At 38.3% G+C, this 25,332-nt stretch overlaps 1 protein-coding gene across 6 annotated transcripts in view; it reads right to left on the minus strand.

Annotated features, from left to right (window-relative positions):
* CRPPA (CDP-L-ribitol pyrophosphorylase A) overlaps positions 1-25,332 on the minus strand; it is a 362,372-nt gene that overhangs the window by 228,091 nt on the left and 108,949 nt on the right. For all 6 annotated transcript variants that reach the window (XM_044946504.2, XM_045166361.1, XM_025290931.3 and 3 more), the window contains one exon: positions 21,706-21,751. In XM_044946504.2, coding sequence (XP_044802439.2) covers positions 21,706-21,751 — 46 coding nt within the window. The remainder of the gene's footprint in view (positions 1-21,705; positions 21,752-25,332) is intronic.

Consider the following 25,332-nt stretch of genomic DNA (forward strand, 5'->3'; position numbering starts at 1 on the left):
TCAGGACCTTATGAAGACATACTTAACCTCTATTAGCATACAGTAAAATTACCGTTTTGTGTGTACACTTGTGATTTCTGCAGTTGTGACATTACAGATTTGCATAACCACCACCAGAGTCAGGATACAAAGCAGTTCAATCCCTCATGGCATCTTTAATATCACTGTTAATTAACTACATTCCAATATACAATAATTCTTTAATTTTAAATATTAAAACCATAAAAAAACAAAATAGATAACCAAAAAGGACCTACTGTAGAGTACAGGGAAGTCTGCTCAACATTCAGTAATAACCTAAATGGGAAAATGGTTTTAAAATATATATACACATGTATTTGTGTAACTGAATCACTCTGTGATACACTTGAAACTAACACAACATTGTTAATCAACAATACTCCAATATAAAATAAAATTTTTTAAAATATCATAATAAATGGAATCATCCAAATTATAACCTCTGGAGATCAGTTTCTATCATTCAGTATGATTCCCCTGAGGTTAAGTTATTTTATAAATGGACAATTCATAGATTTTCATTTGAATTGCCTTCCATTTGTATAGAAGTACCAGTTCATCAATTCATCCACTGAAGAACATCTGCATTGCTCCACACTTCTGATGATTATGAACAGAACTGCTATAGACATTTACATACAGTTTCCTGTGTGAAAGTAAGTTTTCCTTTCTCTAGAGTATCTGCATTGGAATAGGATGCTGGATCATACAATAAATGTGTTTTTCTTGCTATCAGAACTTGCTATCAATACCATTTGGCATTGTCACCAGCAATTGTATAACATTTCCAATTGTGCTTTCCTTTTTTTCTTGCAGTCTTATGATAGGTTTATTCAGTTTTATTAATCTTTTCAGAGAACCAGCTTTAGTTTTTTTTTTTTTCTCTAACATTTTGTTTTCAACATCATTAATTTCTTCTCTTTATCATTTCCTTCCCACTGCTTACTTTGGGTTTACACTGCTCCTCAACACAGGAACTCAGATCATTGATTCAAGACTTTTTTCTATCCCTAATATAAGCATTTAAATGCTATTAAGTTCCCTCTAAGTACTGTTCTAGCAGGATTCTATGAAGTGTGATGTCATTTTGTTAGAACTATTTTCTAAGTTATCTTGAGACTTTCTGTTGGACACAGATGGTTTAGTGTTTATTTTCCAATTGTCTCTTTTTTTTTATAACCTATTATTGATTTCTAGTTTGTTTCCATTATGGTCAGAGAACATACTTTGCATGCTTTCAATTCTTCTAAATCTGTTAAGATTTGTCTTATTACCTAGGGTACATTCTGTCTTGGAGAATGTTCTCAGTGCACTTGAGAAGAATGTTTATTCTTTTACTACTGGGTGGAAACTTCTGTGTAAATTAAATCAAGTTAGTTGGTGATACTATTCACTCTTCTTATATCCTAGTTTATATTTTATTGACTCCAGCAAACACAGAAATATTACATTTTCCAACTATTATTGTTGATTTATCTAATTTTCCCTTCACTTTGGTCAGTTCATGTTAAATATATTTTCAGTCTCTGTGGTTAAGTGGAAACACATTTAGAACTATGTCTTCCTGGTGAATTTTTCCCTTTATTATGTAAGTTATGTCTTTATTACTTTGTCTGATATTTATATGGCCACTCCAGCTTTCTTTTTATTAGTAAATACATGGTATGTGTTTTTACTTTTATTTACTTGTAACCTTCATTTAAAACATTATATTAGAAATGAACTCTTACAGGCGGCATACAGTTGGGTCATATTTTAATATTCATTCTAAAAACTTTACCTTTTAATTGGTATGCTAAAACCACTGACATTTAATGAAATTACTGATGTACATGGATTTAGATCATTTACTTTATTATTTATATTTTTTTCCCTCTGTTTTATGTTCCCCTTTCCTCCTTCCTCTCTTGCTAACATCCTTTGGATCACAGAGAAAGCTACAGAATTCCAGAAAAACATCTACTTCTGCTTTACCGACTACACTAAAGCCTTTGACTGTGTGGATCACAACAAACTGTGGAAAATTCTTCAAGAGATAAGAATATCAGACCACCTTGCCCGCCTCCTGAGAAACCTGTATTCAGGTCAAGCAGCAACAGTTAGAACTGGACATAGAACATCAGACTGGTTCAAAATTGGGAAAGGAGTACATCAAGGCGGCATAATGCCACTCTGCTTATTTAACTTACACGCAGAGTACATCATGGAAAATGCGACTGGATGAATCACAAGCTGGAATCAAGACTGCAGGGAGAAACATCAATAATCTCAGATATGCAGATGACACCACTCTTATGACAGAAAACAAAGAGGAACTGAAGAACCTCTTGATGAAGGTGAAAGAGGAGAGTGAAAAATCTGGCTTAAAACTCAACAATCAAAAAAAGAAGATCGTGGCATCTGGTGCCATCACGTCATGGCAAATAGATGGGAAAATAATAGAAACAGTGAGAGACTTTATTTTGGGGGGAACCCAAAATCACTGCAGACAATGACTGCAGCCATCAAATTAAAAGACACTTGCCCCTTGGAAGAAAAGCAATGACAAACCTAGACAGCATATTAAAAAGCAGAGACATTCCTTTGCCAACAAAGGTCCGTCTAGTCAAACCTATTGTTTTTCCAGTAGTCATATATGGATGTGAGAGCTGGGCAAGTAAAAAGGCTGTGCACTGAAGAAATTGATGCCTTTGGACTGTGGTGCTGGAGAAGACTCTTGAGAGTCCACTGGACTGCAAGGAGCTCCAACTGTCCATCCTAAAGGAAATCAACCCTGAACATTCATTGGAAGGATGCTGCTGAAGCTGAAGCTTCAATACTTTGTCCACCTGATACAAAGAGCCAACTCACTGGAAAAGACCCTGATGCTGGGAAAGATTGAAAGCAGAAGGAGAAGAGAATGATAGAGGATTAGATGCTCAGATGGCATCACTGACTCAATGGGCACGAGTCTGAGTAAGCTCCGGGAGATGGTGAAGGATCCACGGAGTCGGAAGAGTCGGACATGACTAAGTAAATGAACAACTCCTGGTTTAAATTTTTTTCTAGTATTCACGTTTATCTCTTCTGTTTCTGATCAAATATCTATATTTTTTTAAGTGGTTGCTCTAGGGACTTCAATATTCATATCTACCCTTTTAGAGTTTAAATAAAATATTTTACAACAGCAAGTAAAATGTAGAAACCAACCTGGAATTAGAGGTCCCTTTACCCTACCACCTTTGTGCTGCATTTACTTATCCACAACACTGCAGCTGTCTCATACATAGGAAAACTCATCAAAAAATATTATCTATAATAGTTTTTAAATGTAAAAGAGAACTACATGAGTCTATTCTACTGATTGGTTCTATAGTTGTTGTTTAGTCACTAAGTCATGTCCAACTCTTTTAGGATAGCACGGACTTCAGCCCACCAGGCTCCTCTGTCCATGGAATTCTCCAGGCAAGAATATTAGAGTGGGGTGCCATTTCCTTCTCCAGGGGATTTTTCTGACCCAGGGATCAAACCTGCATCTCCTGCTTGGCAAGCAGATTCTTTACCACTGAGCCATCAGGGACGCCCATTGATTCTTTTGTTCCGCCTTAATTCCTGATTTCCAAGACTCCTTCTGGTATCATCTCCTTTGTATGAAAGGCTTTGTTGAGATATCCTTTCAGAGTACATCTTCTAGCAACAAAATTATCTTTGTTTCAATTACATGCGATTGTTTTTATTTTACCTTTATTCCTAAAGTGTATATTTTGGTTGGATATAAAATACTGAGTTAATACTACTTGTTTTTGGAACTGTAAAAATCTTGTTCTACTTTCTTCTGGTTCCCATGTTGTCTCAGGACAAATTTATAGTCTTTCAAATTGTTGTTCCTCTATAGCAGTGCATCCTTTCTCTCTGGCTACTTTCAAGAGTACTGTCTTACTTTTCAGCGGTTTTGCTTACAAAGAATCCATGTGTGGATAACTTTGGGTTGAAAGTGAAAGTTAAAGTGTTAGTCACTCAGTCCTGTCCGACTCTTTGTGACCCCATGGACTGTAGGCCACCAGGCTCCTCTGTCCATGGAATTCTCCAGGCAAGAATACTGGAGTGGGCTGACATTTCCTTCTCCAGGGGATCTTCCCAAGCCAGGGATCAAACACAGCTTTCCTGCACTGCAGACAGACTCTTTACCCACTGAGCCACCAGGGAAGCATAATCTTTGATAATCTTTGGGTTATCATGTTGTAATTACCTGAGCATCTTGCATCTGCAGTTTTATATCTTTTATCAAATTTGGGAAGTTTTTATTCAAAATTTCTTCTAAATATTTTTTCTAAAAAATTTCTTCTAGTTTTTTTTTCTAAATTGTACTTTTTCCTCTCCTTCCAGGATTTAGATGACCTGATACTTTCCCACACATGAGAAGCACTATTAATTTTCTTTCCCAATTTTTTTTCATTCAGTAGTTCAAACTGAAAAACTTTCAATGATTTATTTTTAACTTCAGCGGTACTCTGCCATCTCCATTCTGTTATTAAGACCATCCAGTAAGTTTGTGGGTTTTTTTGATTACCTTTTTTTTTTTTTTTTTTTTTTCAGTTTTAAGATTTCTATTTGGTTCTTCTTTATATTCTCTATGCTTTCATTGAGACTTTTCATCTTTCAAGAACATTTCCCCTTACTTGTTACAGCATTTATGTACCAAGCACTTTAAAAGTATTTTTCATAAAATTCTAACATCTGTGCCATCTCAGCACGGGTATCTATTACTCATCCTTTCCCACGGGAGTTTAAATTTTTCTCACTCTTTGTATGTTTCAGATCAGATCAGATCAGTCACTCAGTCATGTCCGACTCTCCGCGACCCTATGAATTGCAGCACGCCAGGCCTCCCTGTCCATCACCAACTCCTGGAGTTCACTCAGACTCATGTCCATCGAGTCAGTGATGCCATCCAGCCATCTCATCCTCTGTTGTCCCCTTCTCCTCCTGCCCCCAATCCCTCCCAGCATCAGAGTCTTTTCCAATGAGTCAAGTCTTCGCATGAGGTGGCCAAAGTACTGGAGTTTCAGCTTTAGCATCAGTCCTTCCAAAGAAATCCCAGGGCTGATCTCCTTCAGAATGGACTGGCTGGATCTCCTTGCAGTCCAAGGGACTCTCAAGAGTCTTCTCCAACACCACAGGTCAAAAGCATCAATTCTTCGGCGCTCAGCCTTCTTCACAGTCCAACTCTCACACCAATACATGACCACAGGAAAAACCATAGCCTTGACTGGATGGACCTTTGTTGGCAAAGTAATGTCTCTGCTTTTCAATATGCTAGCTAGGTTGGTCATAACTTTCCTTCCAAGGAGTAAGTGTCTTTTAATTTCATGGCTGCAGTCACCATCTGCAGTGATTTTGGAGCCCAGAAAAATAAAGTCTGACACTGTTTCCACTGTTTCCCCATCTATTTCCCATGAAGTGATGGGACCAGATGCCATGATCTTTGTTTTCTGAATGTTGAGCTTTAAGCCAACTTTTTCACTCTCCACTTTCACTTTCATCAAGAGGCTTTTTAGTTCTTCTTCACTTTCATATGTTTAAGTGACCTTAGATCATGTTATGTATATTTAAGTAATAGCCTCTCTCATCCCAAACTCTCCCTGTACATTCCATTTCTTTAGTGCATTTCTTTTCAGCACTCCTACCAGGAAGACGGGGTCCCATTTACCCCATTTTCTACACATTTCCCATGACTGCACCTGTGTCCAATGCTAAAGAGCAAGAGAAATTAAAAACAGCAACAGTGCTCTCGCCCCACCTGTTAAAATCACAGCAACTCTGGTTTCCGGTTTAAGATGGTGGAATAGAAGGACACGTGCTCATCTCCTGTGAGAGCACCAAAATTGCAACTAGCCGTTGAACAACCATCGACAAGAGGACACTGGAACCCACCAAAAAAGATACCCACATCAAAAAACAAAGACGAAACCGCAACAAGATTTTAGGAGGAGCACAATCATGATAAAATCAAATCCCATACCCACCAGGTGGGTGACCCACAAAGTGGAAAATAATAATACCAAAGAAGTTCTCCCACTCTTGTGAAGGTTCTGAGCCTCATGGCAGGGTTCCCAGCCTGGGGATCCCTGGAAGAGAGGATTTGGAAATCCCCAGGAAATCTTTGAAGGTTACAAGGATTTGATTACAGCACTTCCACAGGACTGAGGAAAACAGACTTCACTCTTGGAGAGCATAAACAAAATCTTGCATAAACCAAGACCCAGAAAAAAGGAGCAGTGACCCCATGGGAGACTGAAGCAGACCTATCTGTTAGTGTTAAAGAGCCTCTTATGGAGGCATGGATTAGCATAGCTTACTGCAGGGACTGAGGCACTGGTAGCAGCAGTCCTGGAAGGGGCCCCTTGGTATAAGTCCTCTTGGAGATCATCATTAATCCAACTAACAGGGAGGGAGCACAATGCCACATTTTATCAGCAGATAATTGGATTAAAGCTTTACTAAGCACAACCCTGCCCACCAGGGCAAGACCCAGTTTTTCCCACAGGAAGCTTACACAAGCCTCTCAGCCTCCTTAATCAGAGGGTAGGCAGAAGAAGCAAGAAGAACCACAATCCCATAGAAGCTAGAACAAAAACCATATTACAGAAAGTTAATCAGAATGAAAAAGCAGAAAGTTAGGTCCCAGATGAAGGGCCAAGATAAAACCTCAGAAAAACAACTCAATGAAGTGGAGATAGGCAACCTTCCAGAAAAAAGAATTCAGAATAATGACAGTGAAGATGATGCAGAATCTCAGGAAAACAATGGAGAAGAGAGAAGAAATGTTTACCAAAGACCTAGAAGAACTAAAGAACAAACAAACAGAGATGAATAATACACTGGAAAGAATCCGTAGCACAATAACTGAGGCAGAAGAACAGATAAATGACCTGGAGGTCAGAATGGTGGAAATCACTGCCACAGAACAGAATACAGAAAAAAGAATGAAAAGAGATCAAGACAGCCTAAGAGACCTCTGGAACAACATTAAACACACCAATATTTGCATTTTTCGGGGCCCCAGAAGGAGAAGAGAGAAAGGACCTGAGAAAATACTTGAAGAGATAATACTGAAAACTTCTCTATCATGGGACAGGAAATAGTCAACCAAGCCCAGGAAGCACAGAGAGATCCAGGCAGGATGAATACAATGAGAAACACACCGAGACACATAGTAATCAAACTGACAAAAATTAAAGATAAAATATTAAAAGCAACAAGGGAAAAAGGACAAGTAACATACCAGGGAACTCCCATAAGGTTATCAGCTAATTTCTCAACAGAAACTCTACAAGCCAGAGGGGAATGTCATGATATATTTAAGGTGATAAGGCAGAAGAACTTACAACCAATACTTTACCCAGAAAGAATCTTGTTCAGATTTGATGGAAAAATCAAAAGTTTTACAGACAAGCAAAAATTAAGAGAATTCAGCACCACCGAACCAACTTTACAACAATTCTAAAGGAACTTCTCTAAGCAGGATACACAAGAGAAGGAAAAGACCTACACAAAATAAACCTAAAACGATTAAGAAAATGGTAATAGGATCATACATATTGATCATTACCTTAAATGTAAATGGATCAAATGCAAGAACCAAAAGACATAGACTGGCTGGGAAGATGAAAACATATGTGTGTATGCACCTCCACTTACCACATCACACTATTTAACCCCCTAAATTGTATATAATTATTTTATATTGCTAGGTTAATCATGTTTTCATTATGGCTTACAATTGTAATGATCTTTTAGGTTTTGTATGGCTATTGATTGTGAAAACTAGTAAATGTTTCCTACTATTGTGATTTGTGCTTAATATAATAATCGTATCATGATTGGTCAAAAGAAAATAACAGAATATTACTAAAACTATCATTTAATAGAAAAATCTGTAATCACTTTTCAAAATCCAGAAGCATATCAGAATTATCTTGGAATTTTTTGAAAAATACAAATGCCCAGGTATTGGTTTTTTCCTCCAAAGCTCCAGATGTGTTTCTAATGAGCAGCTATGTTTAAAAACAACCGGACTATATGATGATCCTTTACTTTTATCTAGTTTGTTTCACTTTTTTAATTTCATACTCAGTGCTCCCATTTCATTTAGTTTATGTTATCCAGTTTCTCCGTCTCTTTTTTTTTCTTTATATCTTCATTCTCCAGCCTTTACCAAGCATAGAAGAAAAGATTTTGTACATATATATATAAAATATATATATATACACAAAATATTTTGTGTGTGAGTATATATATATACACACACACAAATATATATACATATATATGTAGTATGTACACTATATATTTTAGAAAACTTATGAATTTTTGCCTAGCTAAAAATTTATGATATTTTGATTCTACTTGTTTGACTTAGTATGACTAGAATGCTAGATTTCTAAATTATATTCACTTAAAATTTTGATGTAATTCCATGTATTTGGGCATCTAGTATTACTGCTAAAAGTCTACAAAGTTTATCATCTTAATGATTAAAGAAAAACTTGAATGAGGCCTGAAACTTCCAATCCCATTCTGAGAATATAAGGACATACTATGTTGTTAAAACAAACAGGAAATTGACACGGGATACAGTCTCACTGACTGAAGTGCAGGCTTAGCTCAGATCTCACAGGGTGTCATGCTAGTGCCCCTCATTTGTTTCCATACCTTATTCAAGACTCCACACTGTATTTAGTTCAATTAAGCAGCTTCAGCTTCATGCAACAAATTCTGGTTAAATTCTGTTTGGAAGCTTCATGCAACAAATTCTGGTAAATTCTATGTGCATTTATTTTTATTCTAGGACAAATATTTTCTAATTTTCCTTGTTATGACTTCTTAGATATACCCCTCATTTAAAAGCAGACATTTAATTTCCAAATACATGGAATTTTTAAAAGTATGTTTGATATTAATTTATTTTTATATTAATTTATCATTTAAATGGTTTCTTCTCCGCAATCACCCTCTGAGTTTTTCCAGTCTTCTAACTTTATTGAGGCTTTTAATGGCTAAGTCAAAGATCTAGCTTAGTAAATGTCACGTTGCACTTTAAAATATATGGGTTATTTTCAAATTTCTTTTGATATTGATTTCTAACATAATTCCACAGTAATAAGAGATAGGATTCTGTATGATTTCAATACCTTTAGACCATGAAATTTTTGCACCTAGTTTTATGTCTCTGGATATGTTCCAGTGTCTCATAATTTATAGTCTATGGGAACTTGAATAGAATTTGTATCTTACTATTGTGTGAAAATTGTATAAATCCTAATTATGTTCAATTGGTTCATAATGCTTTTCAGCATATATTCTTCTACTTCTCTGTACATTCTTTCTATTAATTTCTGAGAGTTTGACATTGAAACTACAACTAAAAATCTTAATTTATCTACTTAAACAATCTTACATACAGAACTATATGTAACTTTGTTCTGTATTTTCCAAGTCTCCTGTAAATGTACTATCATATTTTCATAATTTAAAAAATAAAAAAGCAAAAAATACATAATTAAGTTATGTGTAGAATAGAAATTCTACATTGTGAAAGGGAGCTACAGAAATTTCACTTTACCATTTTAAGTTCCTTGTATACTTCTAATGCTATACAATGATTCAAACTAATTGATAAAAACTGTAATACATGAAGCATTTTCATAACTTAGTATTTCTAAAATTTTGTGATTTAGGAGGCAAATTCTTAATTGTAGCCATCCATGCTGCTGCTGCTGCTAAGTCGCTTCAGTCGTGTCCGACTCTGTGCGACCCCATAGACGGCAGTCCACCAGACTCCTCAGTCCCTGGGATTCTCCAGGCAAGAACACTGGAGTGGGTTGCCATTTCCTTCTCCAATGCATGAAAGGGAAAAGTGAAGTGAAGTCGCTCAGTCATGTCCGACTCTTCGCGACCCCATGGTCTGCAGCCTACCAGGCTCCTCTGTCCATGGGATTTTCCAGGCAAGAGTACTGGAGTGGGGTAGCCATCCATAGAGCAGTGGTAATTACTGATTTAATGTAGTTTGATTAATTATACTGTTTTCTAAAAAATATTTTAAGTATTTTTAAGCAAAGTTGAGGGAAAAGTATATTTAATGATTTCCCATATAGTCCCTGCCCCACACATGCATAGCATCTCCTATTATCAACTAACCACCTGCTGCTGCTGCTGCTGCTGCTAAGTCGCTTCAGTTGTGTCCGACTCTGTGCGACCCCATAGACGGCAGCCCACCAGGTTCCCCCATCCCTGGGATTCTCCAGGCAAGAACACTGGAGTGGGTTGCCATTTCCTTCTCCAATGCATGAAAGGGAAAAGTGAAAGTAAGGTCACGCAGTCATGTCCGACTCTGTGCGACCCCATGGACTGCAGCCTACCAGGTCCTCCGCCCATGGGATTTTCCAGGCAAGAGTACTGGAGTGGGGTGCTATTGCCTTCTCCGAACTAACCACCAGAGAATGGCAAATCTGTTACAGTTGATGAACCTGCACGGACATAACAAAATCATCTGAAGTTCATAGTTTACATTAGTGGTTCACTGTTTTTGTTGTATCTTCCATGGTTCTATGGGTTTGAATAAATCTATGACATGTACAGGCTACAGTCCATGGGGTTGCAAAGAGACATGACTGAGCGACTAACGTACACACACACACGCAACATGTATCTATCAAAAAAAAAAAAAATCACAGTGACTCTAATCAAAGAGAAATGTTCACTTCCCTTAGAATTTTAGACTTCTCTGAGCCCCCATTTTTCCCTTTGTCAGTGTTACTACTGCCATATGATTGCATGTGGCACTGAAATGCTTGTTGAGTAAGAGCAAAGAAGAAAGGGGAGATATCTTCACTCCCCAAATACTGAGAAATTCCTTTCCTACTCTCTTTTCTCGGAGCTCTGCCTCGGCAGTGCTCTCCAACTGCCACTTCTGGATTTTGGGCTACCCTGGACCCAGATCAAGACACAGAAGACCGTGACATAATTCACTGCCAGTTAGGCAGCACTTTATATTCAGGTTTTATTCATTAACCCACCTTTACTATTTACTTTGAAGCCTGAAACAGCTGTTCTATGTATTCTGTCCAAGTTTTACAATGTCATTCAATAGGAGCAACAGAGGGGCGTGATCTTGCTCCATCTCATCCAGAACCAGAACCTTGCCTGCACTTTTCTTTCTCAATGGTATAAAAGTAACATTGCTTCTTACAAGCAATGCCACCTTAAACTCAATGAATCATGGTAGAAATGAAATACCTGGCCACATGCCTCCCTAATCTCATAACAAGACCACGTTCTGGGTGATAGCTGCTTAACAACATTGTTCACCTTATACCAAAATAGTAGAGACCATCTAAACCTTTAAACTTTGAAAGCAAAGTCACACTGTCTCTCATGTGCATACTTAATTAGGCAAGAGTTAACAGTCTACAGTGGAACCCTAAATCAGATGCTTGTGGACATGTGTGCTCAGTGGCTCAGCTGGGTCTGATTCTTTGCAACCCATGAAGTGTAGCCCACCAGGGTCTTCGTCCATGAAATTTTCCAGGCAAGAATATTGGAGTGGGTTGCCATTTCCTACTCCAGGGGATCTTCCTGGGTTAGGAGACCTAGGGATCAAACCTGCATATCTTGTGTCTCCTGCAGTGGCATGCAGATTCTTTACCACTGAGTCACCTGGGGAGCCCAAATCAGATGCTTAGAGACTTAGAAAGTAATATAAAAATCTCAGCTGGGTCACTAGGTCACATGTAGTAGAGAAGACAACAGTGTCAATACCAAATCCAAGTAAGCATTAATCAAAGCCCATAATGATTTAAGGGCTTCCCTGATGGCTCAGACAGTGAAGAATTTGACTTCAACGCAGAAGACCTGGGTTCAACCCCTGGGTCGAGAAGATCCCCTGTAGAAGGGAATGGCTACCCACTCCAGTATTCTTGCCTGGAGAATCCAAAGGACAAAGGAGCCTGGAGGGCTACAGTCCATAGGGTCACAAAGAGTCGGACACAACTGAGCGACTTTCACATTCACTTCACTTTCACTTCACATAATGATATAATATAGAGACAACAGCTCAGAAGGTCAGCTGTCTTTGTGCAGAACCCTACAATGCTACAGCTACATATCATTAACTCCAAGAGGAAGAAGTGAAAAAAGACATAAAGGTCCGTCCAGCAAAGGATCCTACTCTGCCTCTGTTTATCTCTTTGCTTTCCCAGGAGTTGACAGTAGCAGAGAAGAACATTAATGCATTTCCAACCCTTCACCCCGGAGAAGGCGATGGCACCCCACTCCAGTACTGTTGCCTGGCAAATCTCATGGACAGAGGAGCCCGGTGGGCTGCAGTCCATGGGGTCGCTAAGAGTCGGACACGACTGAGCAAATTCACTTTCACTTTTCACTTTCATACATTGGAGAAGGAAATGGTAACCCACTCCAGTATTCTTGCCTGGAGAATCCCAAGGACGGGGAAGCCTGGTGGGCTGCCACCTATGGGTCGCACAGAGTCGGACACAACTGAAGTGACTTAGCAGCAGCAGCAGCAGCAGCAACCCTCCACCCTGGGGGTGCTTCAAAGGACTCCTAGCATGGTATCTGGAATTTACCCAATTCCAATTGATAAATGCATTTTTACCAATTTTGGGGCAATTGGGCAAATGTATTTTGCCCAATTTTTCAATGTATCACAGCTTCATTTATCAAACTCTTTTGAAATTCTCTCAAGTTTCAATCAAGTTGTAAGTACAGCAGAATATCTTCAAAGCTTTCAATCCACTAATTTAATGTGCTTTGCAAACTAGAACTTAGCCCCCTTTGGTTAGGATATACAGTTTAACAAAATGTATTCATACACAATGTCTTTTCTAACTAAATTCCTATATAGGAGGCATAAAATATGAATCTCAAAGCTTACAAAGCTGGCCAAGATCTAATTTGACGTATCAGTTCAGTTCAGTTCAGCCACTCAGTCATGTCCGACTCTTTGCGACCCCATGAATCGCAGCATGCCAGGGCTCCCTGTCCATCACCAACTCCCCGAGTTTACCCAAACTCATGTCCATCGAGTCAGTGATGCCATCCAGCCATCTCATCCTCTGTAGTCCCCTTCTCCTCCTGCCCCCAATCCCTCCCAGCATCAGGGTCTTTTCCAATGAGTCAACTCTTCACATGAGGTGGCCAAAGGACTGGAGTTTCAGCTTCAGCATCAGTCCTTCCAATGAACACCCATGACTGATCTCCTTTAGGATGGACTGGTTGGATCTCCTTGCAATCCAAGGGACTCTCAAGAGTCTTCTCTAACACCACAGTTCAAAAGCATCAATTCTTCGGTGCTCAGCTTTCTTCACAGTCCAACTCTCACATATATGGATATGACCACTGGAAAACCATAGCCTTGACTAGACGGACTTTTGTTGGCAAAGTAAGGTCTCTGCTTTTTAATATACTCATCTTCTAAATATTCTTCTAAGTGCTCTTGAGCATTAGAACTCTTGGTATATATAAAGTATCAGGTGTTCCTTGAAGGGTTAGAAAACAAGTGCAATTTGGAGTCTTCATTCAAATTCATAAAACAGTAATACATAAAATCTTTAATATACACAGCTTCCTGCATTACTGTTATTGTTGTTCAGTCTCTAAGTCGTGTCCAACTCTTTTTGCAACCCCACTGAAAGTAGCAGGCCAGGCCCCTCTGTCCATGGGATTTCCCACACAAGAATATTGGAGTGGGTTGTCACTTCCTTCTCCAGGAAATCTTCCTGACCCAGGGATCAAACCTACATCTCTTGCATTGGCAGGCAGATTCTTTACCACTGAGCCACCAATCCTGTTTACTGTATGACAAACCCACTGACACATTCATAAAGAGTAAGGAATACCTAGACATATGTTTCCACTAGTTAATCATGAATAGGGACTCATAAGTGGTCAAAATGGTGTTTGTATTTTACAAAAAAATTTCAAACACAGTGGTGAAGAGAGAATACTAGATTTAGTTGTATAAGCAAGTAGACAAAAGATCCAGAAGTCAGTCTTCAATTTTCTTAGAAACATCTAACATGAAGATTTCCATCAGGCTTTATCCAATATATTGACCTCTTCAGTCAAAATGTAAGTAAGAAACAACTAAATCAAACCCAAAAAGAGTCATTTCCAAAAGATGTCAAGCCCTAATCCATTCAAAGTGAGGGCAGTCATTTTCTATTCTCCTGTTCAGTCCACTGAACCAAAAACCAATCTTAGAGGCTATTTTTGGTCTTATATGAAAAATTTTAAAGGAGTCTTAAACAGAATCACCATTGCCAAGCAGTGAAATAGCCATGTCAGTTCCACCTGTACACTGATGCTGGAGGTTCCTCTGAACACCTTGCTAGAGGAAGTGTTTAGAACAGTAAAGGGAGGAGGCAGGCAGCAAGGAGAAGCAGTCACCAAGTCATGACTACAGGACAAGTGGACAACAGGGACAGTAAATACGGACTGGCGAAGGAAAACACAGAGACCCACGGTGAAAGGTCAAAACGGGCTGCTCAAAGTTAGCTTTCTTGTCAACTGTGTATGTTTTACCTGGAGAACAATGGTATGTAGGCAGGTTTTTTTAAAGACATTTTATATCAGATCTTAACCACATTTTTAAATGAGTCACTGAATATCAAATGAAGTTTCCTACCTTGCTTCTAAAAATAAAGAGCAGACGTGTGACATCTTATCTCTTGCACATTTTCACATGCAAGGATATTACTTTTTTCCAAGTAAATGATGCAATACTTTTCAAAGTATATATTCTTTCTTAATTAAGAGAAGTAAATCTAAAGGAAATGCAATTTTCTAAGGCTAGTGACTCATCAGGATATACATAAAATATATTGTATTATTAATTAAAACACAAATATCATGTTTCCATTTTTTATTACTTTTTTTCCTACCTACATCAGAGTTAAGCATAACTGCCTGGCTTTTGTCTGTTATCAAGTCTTATTTAGCTAGTCACTTAATACCTCATTGTGACCTTAGATTTTGAATATGACAGATTTACTTGCTTATGCTTGAATTAGCCCGAGCTTGACTGTGAAGAAAGCTGAACACCGAAGAATTGATGCATTTGAACTATGGTGTTAGAGAAGACTCTTGAGAGTCCCTTGGACTGCAAGGAGATCCAGCCAGTCCATTCTGAAGGAGATCAGTCCTGGGTGTTCTTTGGAAGGAATGATGCTGAAGCTGAAACTCCAGTCCTTTGGCCACCTCATGCGAAGAGCTGACTCATTGGAAAAGACTCTAATGCTGGGAGGGATTGGGGGCAAGAGGAGAAGAGGATGACAGAGGATGCAATGGCTGGATGGCATCACCGACTGGCTGGACATGAGTTTGAGTAAACTCCAGGAGTTGGTGATGGACAGGGAGGCGTGGCGTGCTGTGATTCATGGGGTCGCAAAGAGTCAGACATGACTGAGCAACTGAACTGAACTGAATAACAAATTAAGGAAATTATAAAGTTAAACAAAAAAGCAAACTTCACTTTCTCTAATCTCCACCCAAATATTAATTTTCCAACTTACATTTTTTCCAGTAAGTTCAAAGGAAAACAAACTGCTATTAAATCATACTGCAGACTTCTTGTTCTTGCTAATTAAAGCTTGACGCCAATGTCCTTACAGATTCACATAAGATACAGTCACAGTACTATTCAAGACAGTAAGGAACAAAAAGTGTATTATTTACAAAGTAGTTATGGTATTAATGTGAAAATTTGGAAAATTAAATATCATTGTCAAAAGCCAGACACATCAAAAATTACACTTTTCATGTAAATCTTAGTTGTCATTTTGCATTATCCAAAAAGCATGGTTAATAATAAAATGGCATCATCACTGACTATTTAGCGAGAAAAACCTGATGAGGATGTACCACAGAAGTACAAAACTGAAGTTCTTTGCAATTTGCTTGAAAAGACTTGAAAGTAACTATGTACTTGAAATGTCATTATTTTAAATGAAAATAATAAAGAATCACTTAAAAACAAAAACATTAGTTTCTCCATATACATAAAGTACACATGTGAAACTATGCGTTTTCCTAATCTCAGTAACACTGAATCAGTTTTATTCACATGTAATTTGATTCTATTCCTTTCAGCACCAGAGCCAACGTAAAAGTATATTTAGCTACTTTCAATCAGTTCAGTTCAGTCACTCAGTCATGTCCGACTCTTTGCGACCCCATGAATCGCAGCACGCGAGGCCTCCCTGTCCATCACCAACTCCCGGAGTTCACTCAGACTCATGTCCATCGAGTCAGTGATGCCATCCAGCCATCTCATCCTCTGTCATCCCCTTCTCCTCCTGCCCCCAATCCCTCCCAGCATCAGAGTCTTTTCCAATGAGTCAAGTCTTCGCATGAGGTGGCCAAAGTACTGGAGTTTCAACTTTAGCATCAGTCCTTCCAAAGAAATCCCAGGGCTGATCTCCTTCAGAATGGACTGGCTGGATCTCCCTGCAGTCCAAGGGACTCTCAAGAGTTTTCTCCAACACCACAGTTCAAAAGCATCAATTCTTCAGCGCTCAGCCTTCTTCACAGTCCAACTCTCACATCCATACATGACCACTGGAAAAACCATAGCCTGGACTGGATGGACCTTTGTTGGCAAAGTAATGTCTCTGCTTTTGAATATGCTAGCTAGGTTGGTCATAACTTTCCTTCCAAGGAGTAAGCGTCTTTTAATTTCATGGCTGCAGTCACCATCTGCAGTGATTTTGGAGCCCAAAAAAATAAAGTCTGACACTGTTTCCACTGTTTCCCCATCTATTTCCCATGAAGTGATGGGACCAGATGCCATGATCTTCGTTTTCTGAATGTTGAGCTTTAAGCCAACTTTTTCACTCTCCTCTTTCACTTTCATCAAGAGGCTTTTTAGGTCCTCTTCACTTTCTGCCATAAGGGTGGTGTCATCTGCATATCTGAGGTTATTGATATTTCTCCCAGCAATCTTGATTGCAGCTTGTGCTTCTTCCAGCCCAGCGTTTCTCATGATGTACTCTGCATACAAGTTAAAGAAGCAGGGTGACAATATACAGCCTTGAAGTACTACTTTTCCTATTTGGAACCAGTCTGTTGTTCCATGTCCAGTTCTAACTGTTGCTTCCTGACCTGCATACAGATTTCTCAAGAGGCAGATCAGGTGGTCTGGTATGCCCATCTCTTTCAGAATTTTCCACAGTTTATTGTGATCCACACAGTCAAAGGCTTTGGCATAGTCAATAAAGCAGAAATAGATGTTTTTCTGGAACTCTCTTGCTTTTTCCATGATCCAGCGGATGTTCTAAGTACAAAAGAGTTCAATTTCTTGCCAACTTGTATGATTTCTTTATAAAACTGTATGAAACATAAAAAAGCAGGCATATGGGGATTTGTAGCTGATTGTGCATAAATACTTGACATTGAAAGAAATCACCTGGATCAATGATATTAAAAATAAAAATCTATTTTCAGAATAAAGTCTAAATTTCTGAATGAAAAGGGGATACTGTAATACCAAAAAATCAAGTTCCTTTCAAATACAGTGGTTAGCAAATGGAAAACATTATATAACTTGGAAAAGACGTGAATTTTATAGATATTAATGTTCATAAAAATATGAATATTACTATTTAAGGTAATATTAACTAAAGTCCATTAAAAATTAAATGATTATCAATTTTACCTATTCTTTCCACTTTTATATAAAACACCATAAGGCCTCTTTATAGCACTAGCTTACTTGGGTTTGTATAATCATAATCAGGAGAGAACAAAACACAATTACTTTTAAAACACTCCAGCCACAAAATTAAAAAATATTAAAAGATGATAGCAAGGATGATGGTAGAAAATAAATGCAATATTTTAGTTAGAAATCCTTTAGGGGCTTTCCATCTTAGAAAATTTTAGCCTATTGAAACTTTTGCCATGATATGGTCAGTCTATTCAATCAAATGTAGGTTTGGGACTATTTGACTGATATATGCAAATCTAGATAAAGTATGTTACTGCTGTAATCACTTTAATAGTCTGAGTAGGTCTGAGCAGGTAGAGCAGGCTTGGGGGGGCTCAGCCAGCTTGTGTGACAAAAGTACAGTATCTCTTTAAATGGCTGTTTACAAACTTATCAGTCAAATCTACCTATTAACCACACTAATCCCTAGAAAAGTTTATATTTTAAATTTCACACACAATAGAACCCTAAGAGAGTTAAAATTAAAGAACAATGACCAAATCCAATTCTATACCTCAGAAGGAGTATCAAAAATGCTTTGCTTTGAATAAAAGTAAATTTGTGATTCACTATACATTTTTCAATGTTATGCTGTCAAAGACTGTAAAAGAAATGTGAGAGTACTACTTATATATGTTTCTTATTATTGAACAGTTCACTATAAATGGAAATCCATATAAATACACTGACAGTAAAATAAATTAAGCTTAAAAAAAAAACTTCTCTAATAACAGAAAATAAGTCAGATTCTGAGACTTGCTATAAATCACAATTTGAAGATTTCAGTAAATCTCTAAATTATCTGTTTACATACAGGCAGATTAATTTCTCTGAGAATTGTCATTCAGTTGTTAAGTCGGGTCTGACTCTCTGTGGCTCCATGGACTGCAGCATGCCAGGCTTCCTTGTCCTTCACTATCTCCCTGAGTTTGCTCAAACTCATGTCCGTTGAGTCAGTGATGCCGTACAACCATCTCATCCTCTGTCATCCCCTTCTCCTACCCTCAATTTTTCCCAAGATCAGGGTCTTTTCCAATGAATCGGTTCTTTGCATCAGGTGGCCAAAGTATTGAAGCTTCAGCATCAGTCCTTCCAATGAATATTCAGGGTTGATTTCCTTTAGGATAGGCTAGTGTGATCCCCTTGCTGTCAAAGGGACTCTCAAGAGTCTTCTTCAACGCAATTCAAAATCATCAATTCTTTGGTGCTCAGCTTTCTTTATGGTCAAACTTTCACATCGATACATGGCTACTGGAAAAACCATAGCTTTGACTAGACAGATCTTTGTCAGTAAGGTGATGTCTCTGTTTTTGAATATGCTGTGTAGGTTTGTCATAGCTTTCCTTCCAAGGAGTAAGTGTCTTTTGATTTCATGGCTGCAGTCACTATCTTCAGTGATTTTGGAGCCCAAGAAAATAAAATCTGTCAGTGCTTCCACTTTTCCCCCTTCTATTTGCCATGAAGTGTTGGCCACCTGATGCAAAGAGCTGAGTCATTGGAAAAGACCCTGATGCTGGGAAAGATTGATGGCAGGAGGAGAAGGGGACGACAGAGAATGAGATGGTTGGATGGCATCACCAACTCAATGGACATGGGTTTGGGTGGACTCCGGGAGCTGGTGACGGACAGGGAGGCCTGGCGTGCTGTGGTTCATGGGGTCACAAAGAGTCGGACATGACCAAGCGACCAAACGGAACTGAACTGAACTGATGGGGCCAGATGCCATGATCTTAGATTTTTGAATGTTGAGTTTTAAGTCAGCTTTTTCACTCTCCTCTTTCACCCTCATCAAGAGGCTCTTTAGTTCTTCCTCACTTCTACCATTAAGGTGGTATTATCTGCATATCTTACATTATGGATATTTCTCCCTGCAATCTTGATCCCTGCTTGTGATTCATCCAGCCTGGCATTTTGCATGGTGCACTCTGAATATAAGTTAAATAAGCAGGGTGATAATATATAGCCTTAACGTACTCCCTTTCGAATTCTGAACCAGTCCATTGTTCCATGTCTGGTTCTAACTGTTGCTTTATGACCGCATACAGGTTTCTCAGGAGACAAGTAAGTGGAAAAGTAGAATACTAGAACATGTTAACTAAATAAAACAATTTCTCTCTGCAAACAATTTCCAAAACTAAAGCCCCTGCGATTATACTTAAAATGTAGGCTTTTATATGATAAAGCCTGCTCTTGATATTAATAATTTATAGGCAAAGTATTGAAATATGTAGAATCCTCACTGAACCATTTACCAACTTTTTGCAAAATAGATCAGTTCCATTTTACCTAGGTACTAGAGAGAAGACTTTGCAAAGAAACCAAACTAAGTTTTTAATTTCCGTCTGTTGAGAACATAACCAACTACATCACGGTTTAGGCATCTTCTCCAGAGTCATGTTTATACATTGCCTGACTCATATGTAAATATGTGTCAACATTTTGATTTATAGCTATAGATCATCTGTTTGCATACACACAGATGCCCAAATCATTATATTAATAGTTTGAAACACAATACTGTCAAAGCACAAAAAAATATAAAGATAAAATACAAATACAGAATGTCACACACAGAGAAGAGATTTCAGTTTTCTGAATGTGAAGCCAGATGATTGCTGAACAGGCTTTGCATAAAATAAGATTTTTTAAAAAATGTTGCATTCACAATTCCCACTCAGTGTTTTGTTTTGTTTTTTTTTTCCCCCAACTTCAATCAAGGTCACATCTCAGTCAGTATCTGAGTACATCATTCTGTCCTTAATCTAGTTTTGAAGGAGTAAATTACAAACAGATTGTAAAGTACCACACTTGCTTCAGTATTGGGGGCGGGCGCCTCTGATTTTGGCTAGGATCATATACACTCATACACAACAACAAGAGTGCTGTCCAGAGACAACTGATGGTCACAGCGGGGGAAGGGAGGGAGGGCAGAGTGCCACCGGCACCTATTAAGTAGAGATCATGCGACTACTATGATGCCAAACACAGTTCCCTGAACAAAGAAGTACCTGGCCCAAGACGCCAATAATGCCAAGGTTCAGAAATTGTGATGTAAACTGTGGCGGCTGCAAAAATACAGAATGAACGCATCTCGTGCATCATCATTACATTCCTAGCACAGTGTCAAGCACATTTAATAAATATTTATTGATTATGAAATAAACCACTTCTGTACAGTTGAGCTCTTAAGAGAGATGAAAAAAATGAGAAAAGGATTATTACATATATAATACCCAAAATCACAAAGCAAAATCAAAGTCATTGTCAAAACTAAACGGAACTAAAGATCATTCAGACCAATTTCTCTTTTTCAGAAAATTTTTTTTCAGGCAAAAGATGCTGTCTAATGTAATGTGTCGGCAAGTGTTGAGAGGAGATAGTTTTCTGAATAAAAACAAAATACATTTACAAATTAAAATGTCAGTTTTCACTTCTAAAATGTCAATGTCACCTACTTTTCTCAGATTAATAAAATATTTCCTTCATAAAAGTTAAACCAATGTAACATAAAGCATGTATGATAGTCGCTTAGTCATGTCCGACTCTGCGACCCCACGGACTGCCACCCGGCAGGCTCCTCTGTCTATGGAATTCTCCAGGCAAGAATACTGGGGAGGGTTGTCATTTCCTTCTCCAGGGGATCTTCCCAACCCAGGGACTGAACCCAGGTCTCCCACATCGCAGGCAGATTCTTTACTGTCTGATTACCAGGGAAGCCCCAACATAAGTCATAATAAGTGATATTTCAAAGTAGGAAATAAAATAAAGGTAATTATTTTTCAAAAAAAACAAATCACAGACCTCCCTGGTCTACAAGATTTATACTTCTGAGAAGTTAGGGCTTTAAAATGTCATGAGAAATTCTGAACTGGCTTACGGTTTTGAAACACAGGAACTGACAGTCACAAGGCCAAACATACCCTTAATAATCGATTCAGCTGCATACAGATCTCGTTTGTAGGTCACCTAGAGGACAGATAAACTTCATTAGATTTAACAGAGAAGAAAGGAATGTTAAAGCAATAAAATAATGCCCCCAAGGAAATTCTTGATTTTGGAGAAACCATAAACACACAACACTGACAAGTTTCAAATTATAACAACATCAGTTTATTCAGAAAAAAATATATTTTGCTTCCACAAATGCTTGAATATCTGTTTTTAAATCTTTAAGTAAATTAAGATGCTGTGTGGCAGTTGTTACCAAAGTTTTATTAATACAAGTATCATATCAAAGAAAATGTGGTAGCATTTACATACAAGTATTAGAATTATTATTTAATAGTAAGGTTTTTTGTGGGAGGAAATAAGGAAAAGAATATATTTGAAAATTACCAAATTGCATGTTCAGTTGAAATGAGATGATTCTCAAAGACCAGTTCACAGTGAGGGTCTTCTGAATTGAGTTTATCTGTGTACCATCAGATAAGGCTCACCTTTTTAATATTTTTACTAATACATGACTGACAGACAGCCTGGAGGCTACCATCATGAATGTAAGAACAATCATGATCTTTGCTTAAGAACATACAGCCTCTTTGCAATTATAACCTATTCCTTGTTATATACCCTGCCATGGTCCTACAGCAGATAGTTCTCAGACCACATGCAGTGAGCTCAGGTACAGAACATGTCAGATGCATTGCACTGTAGAACTGCTTTTCCTTCATCATAGAACTGAAGAAGAGAGTAAATAATAAAATCTCTTAGTAAGTACTCTAAGGTCTTAGGAGCTTATCATTCAAGTGCTCAGATGATTATGATGCCAGTGTCTCAAAACCAACTTTGAGAAATAATTAATACCTTTCCATATCGATAATTGGGACAATTTTTCTCCAGATTATCTCCAAACTAAACTTGTGCAAAAAACTGTTCAGCTAAGTGGTTCACGGCACTTTCACCCCAATAGGTTTCCCTGCTATGCCTAGATCCTGGCAGGTAAACCACCCTGGCCCAAAATCTATATCTTACAACTCAGAACTAATGTAGTAGCTGACTTGTATGACAAATGGAAATTTCCTCAAGCAGTCAGCCAATCTATTAAAATCAAGTATGACATTGTTAAATTATCTCTAAAAGAAGCAATGCCAACCAAAACCAGTACTACAGTTACTGATCCAAAATATAGCTCTATTATCTGGGGGGAAAAAAGTGGTAAACAGACACTTAGAGCTTCAGACTATGCATTTTACCAAACGAAAGACTGCACTGACCTCATTCACTCATTCAGTAAATATGTCTCAAATACTGCCGCATCAGAGGTCCTGTTCTAAGGGCCGCAATAGAGCAATGAACACTGAGCAAAACTCAACCTGCAGAATCGACGTTTTAGGGATACACTTTTCTTAGAAGAAGTGAATAAAATATATTTGTTTCCATGAAAACCCAAAGTTAACTAGACAGCTGAAATCAGCACTCAATATTTGCAATTTAGATGAGAAAAGGCTTTTATTCCCTTTAACTGTCTGCTATGTAAGGGAAACTCAAAACAGTAATTAATGGAAAGATGCCTAATTACTATAGCTGATTTTTCATTCCTTCCTGCTTTCTTTGAGGAATATAACTGCATTCCAAATTTACACAGAATAATTGTGAAAGTGCTTTATTCTTTTTTTCAAATAAATCTATCTTAACAATGGGGTTTTTTAAATAAAGAAAACTTGGTCTCAAATACTAAAATGACTTTTCTAGCATACTTGTAAAACAACACTTATGCATTGAAATCAGCCTTAAGAATAAAATATATGTATTACTACCCAAAGGTCCTTGGGTACTATACTAACATTCAAAAAGAAACTATATAACGAAAGACAGCTAAAATTCTTTTTTTTTTTGGCTGCACTGCAAGGCTTGCAGGATCTTAGTTCCTCAATTAGGGGTTGAACCTGCACCCTCAGCAGTGACAGTGGTGTGGAGTCCTAACCACAAGACTGCCGGCAAATTCCCCTAAAATTTGAATTTTTTTTTTTGTCTACATTTTCCTATTGGCTATCAGTTCAGTTGCTCAGTCATGTCCAATTCTTTGCAATCCCAGGGACTGCAGCACACCAGGCTTCCCTGTCCATCATCAACTCCCAGAGCTTGCTCAAACTCAGGTCCCCTCAATCAGTGATGCCACCAACCATCTCATGATCTGTCACCCCCTCCTCCTTCGGCCCTCAGTCTTCCCCATCATCAGGGTCGTTTCTAATGAGTCACTTCTAGGGGGCAGTGGGACACAATTCAACCCCCAGCACCATGTGTGAAATGACTCAGCAAGGGAATGAAGAGAAGCACTTGGAAAGGCCAGCTTCCACTCAGTACACTGACATTTGTCTCACATACAACGGAAGCAAGCTCCAAGGTGTGAGGACTAAAACTGTGCTCTGTGTTGCTGGTGGAAGCAGTGAAATTTGAGATTTAATGCAAAAGACACTGAAGTATATCTGTGGAGTTCAAGTGGAAGATTCAAAGAGCCCTCTTTGTACCTGAAGACCTGAGGGTGCTTCACACATTTAAAGAAGGCTCGGAATACCCATGAGAAACAGATAATAACACAGCCCCCTCAAAAAAATGAGCAAAGAGGCCAGAGGGTGTTGATATGTTAGTAGCAATAAATGTCTTGAGGTTTCATTTATTTATTTTTAACATAGCCTGTAAATTAAGTTTAGCAGATCTGTAGTGATGTGAGTCGGAGAAGGCAATGGCACCCCACTCCAGCACTCCTGCCTGGAAAATCCCATGCACGGAGGAGCCTGGTGGGCTGCAGTCCATGGGGTCGCGAAGAGTCAGACATGCCTGAGCGACTTCACTTTCACCTTTCACTTTCATGCATTGGAGAAGGAAATGGCAACCCACTCCAGTGTTCTTGCCTGGAGAATCCCAGGGACGGGGGAGCCTGGTGGGCTGCCGTCCATGGGGTCGCACAGAGTCGGACACGACTAAAGTGACTTAGCATAGCATAGTGATGTGAGTCAGGATCTTTCACAAAACACCTAATTGGTAATTACCCTAATCCTCCCAATGAATATGTGTATCACCATCTGTCATATATAGAAAAAAAAATAAACAAAAAGAATAAAATATTGACCTAATGGATTAATGACATTTGGAAACTCTTAAAAGAGCAATAATACTGCATTAATTCTCTCTACCAGGCAATAAATCAGGCATGTCAATATCCTGTAATCTTGTAACAATTTAAATAGTATGAGACAATCTTAGCCCGTAGCAAGGCCCATCACATGATTGTACAAAATACCTAACACATAGGGCTTCTTTTTGTTTTTATGTCAATGAAGAAATATGCTTTTGGATTCATATTAGCTCAGAATTAGGATGAATGTTTACTAGCCAGATTTAGATGGATGCTTTATAAAGATTTCATCCAATATTTCCAAAGGAGCAGTACTTATTCAAAATTATGATATGACCCTACAATTCTATTTCAGAATACACTGTTCAGTTTACCACATTTCTACCCAATGAAACACAGGAGAGTCACGCTGTAAAGCACTCCAGCCTCAACAGGAACACGCAGTATGATAATGCTACAACCACTTCACTCC

The sequence above is a fragment of the Bubalus bubalis genome, chromosome 8 (genome assembly GCF_019923935.1).
Source record: "Bubalus bubalis isolate 160015118507 breed Murrah chromosome 8, NDDB_SH_1, whole genome shotgun sequence".
Lineage (NCBI taxonomy): Eukaryota > Metazoa > Chordata > Mammalia > Artiodactyla > Bovidae > Bubalus > Bubalus bubalis.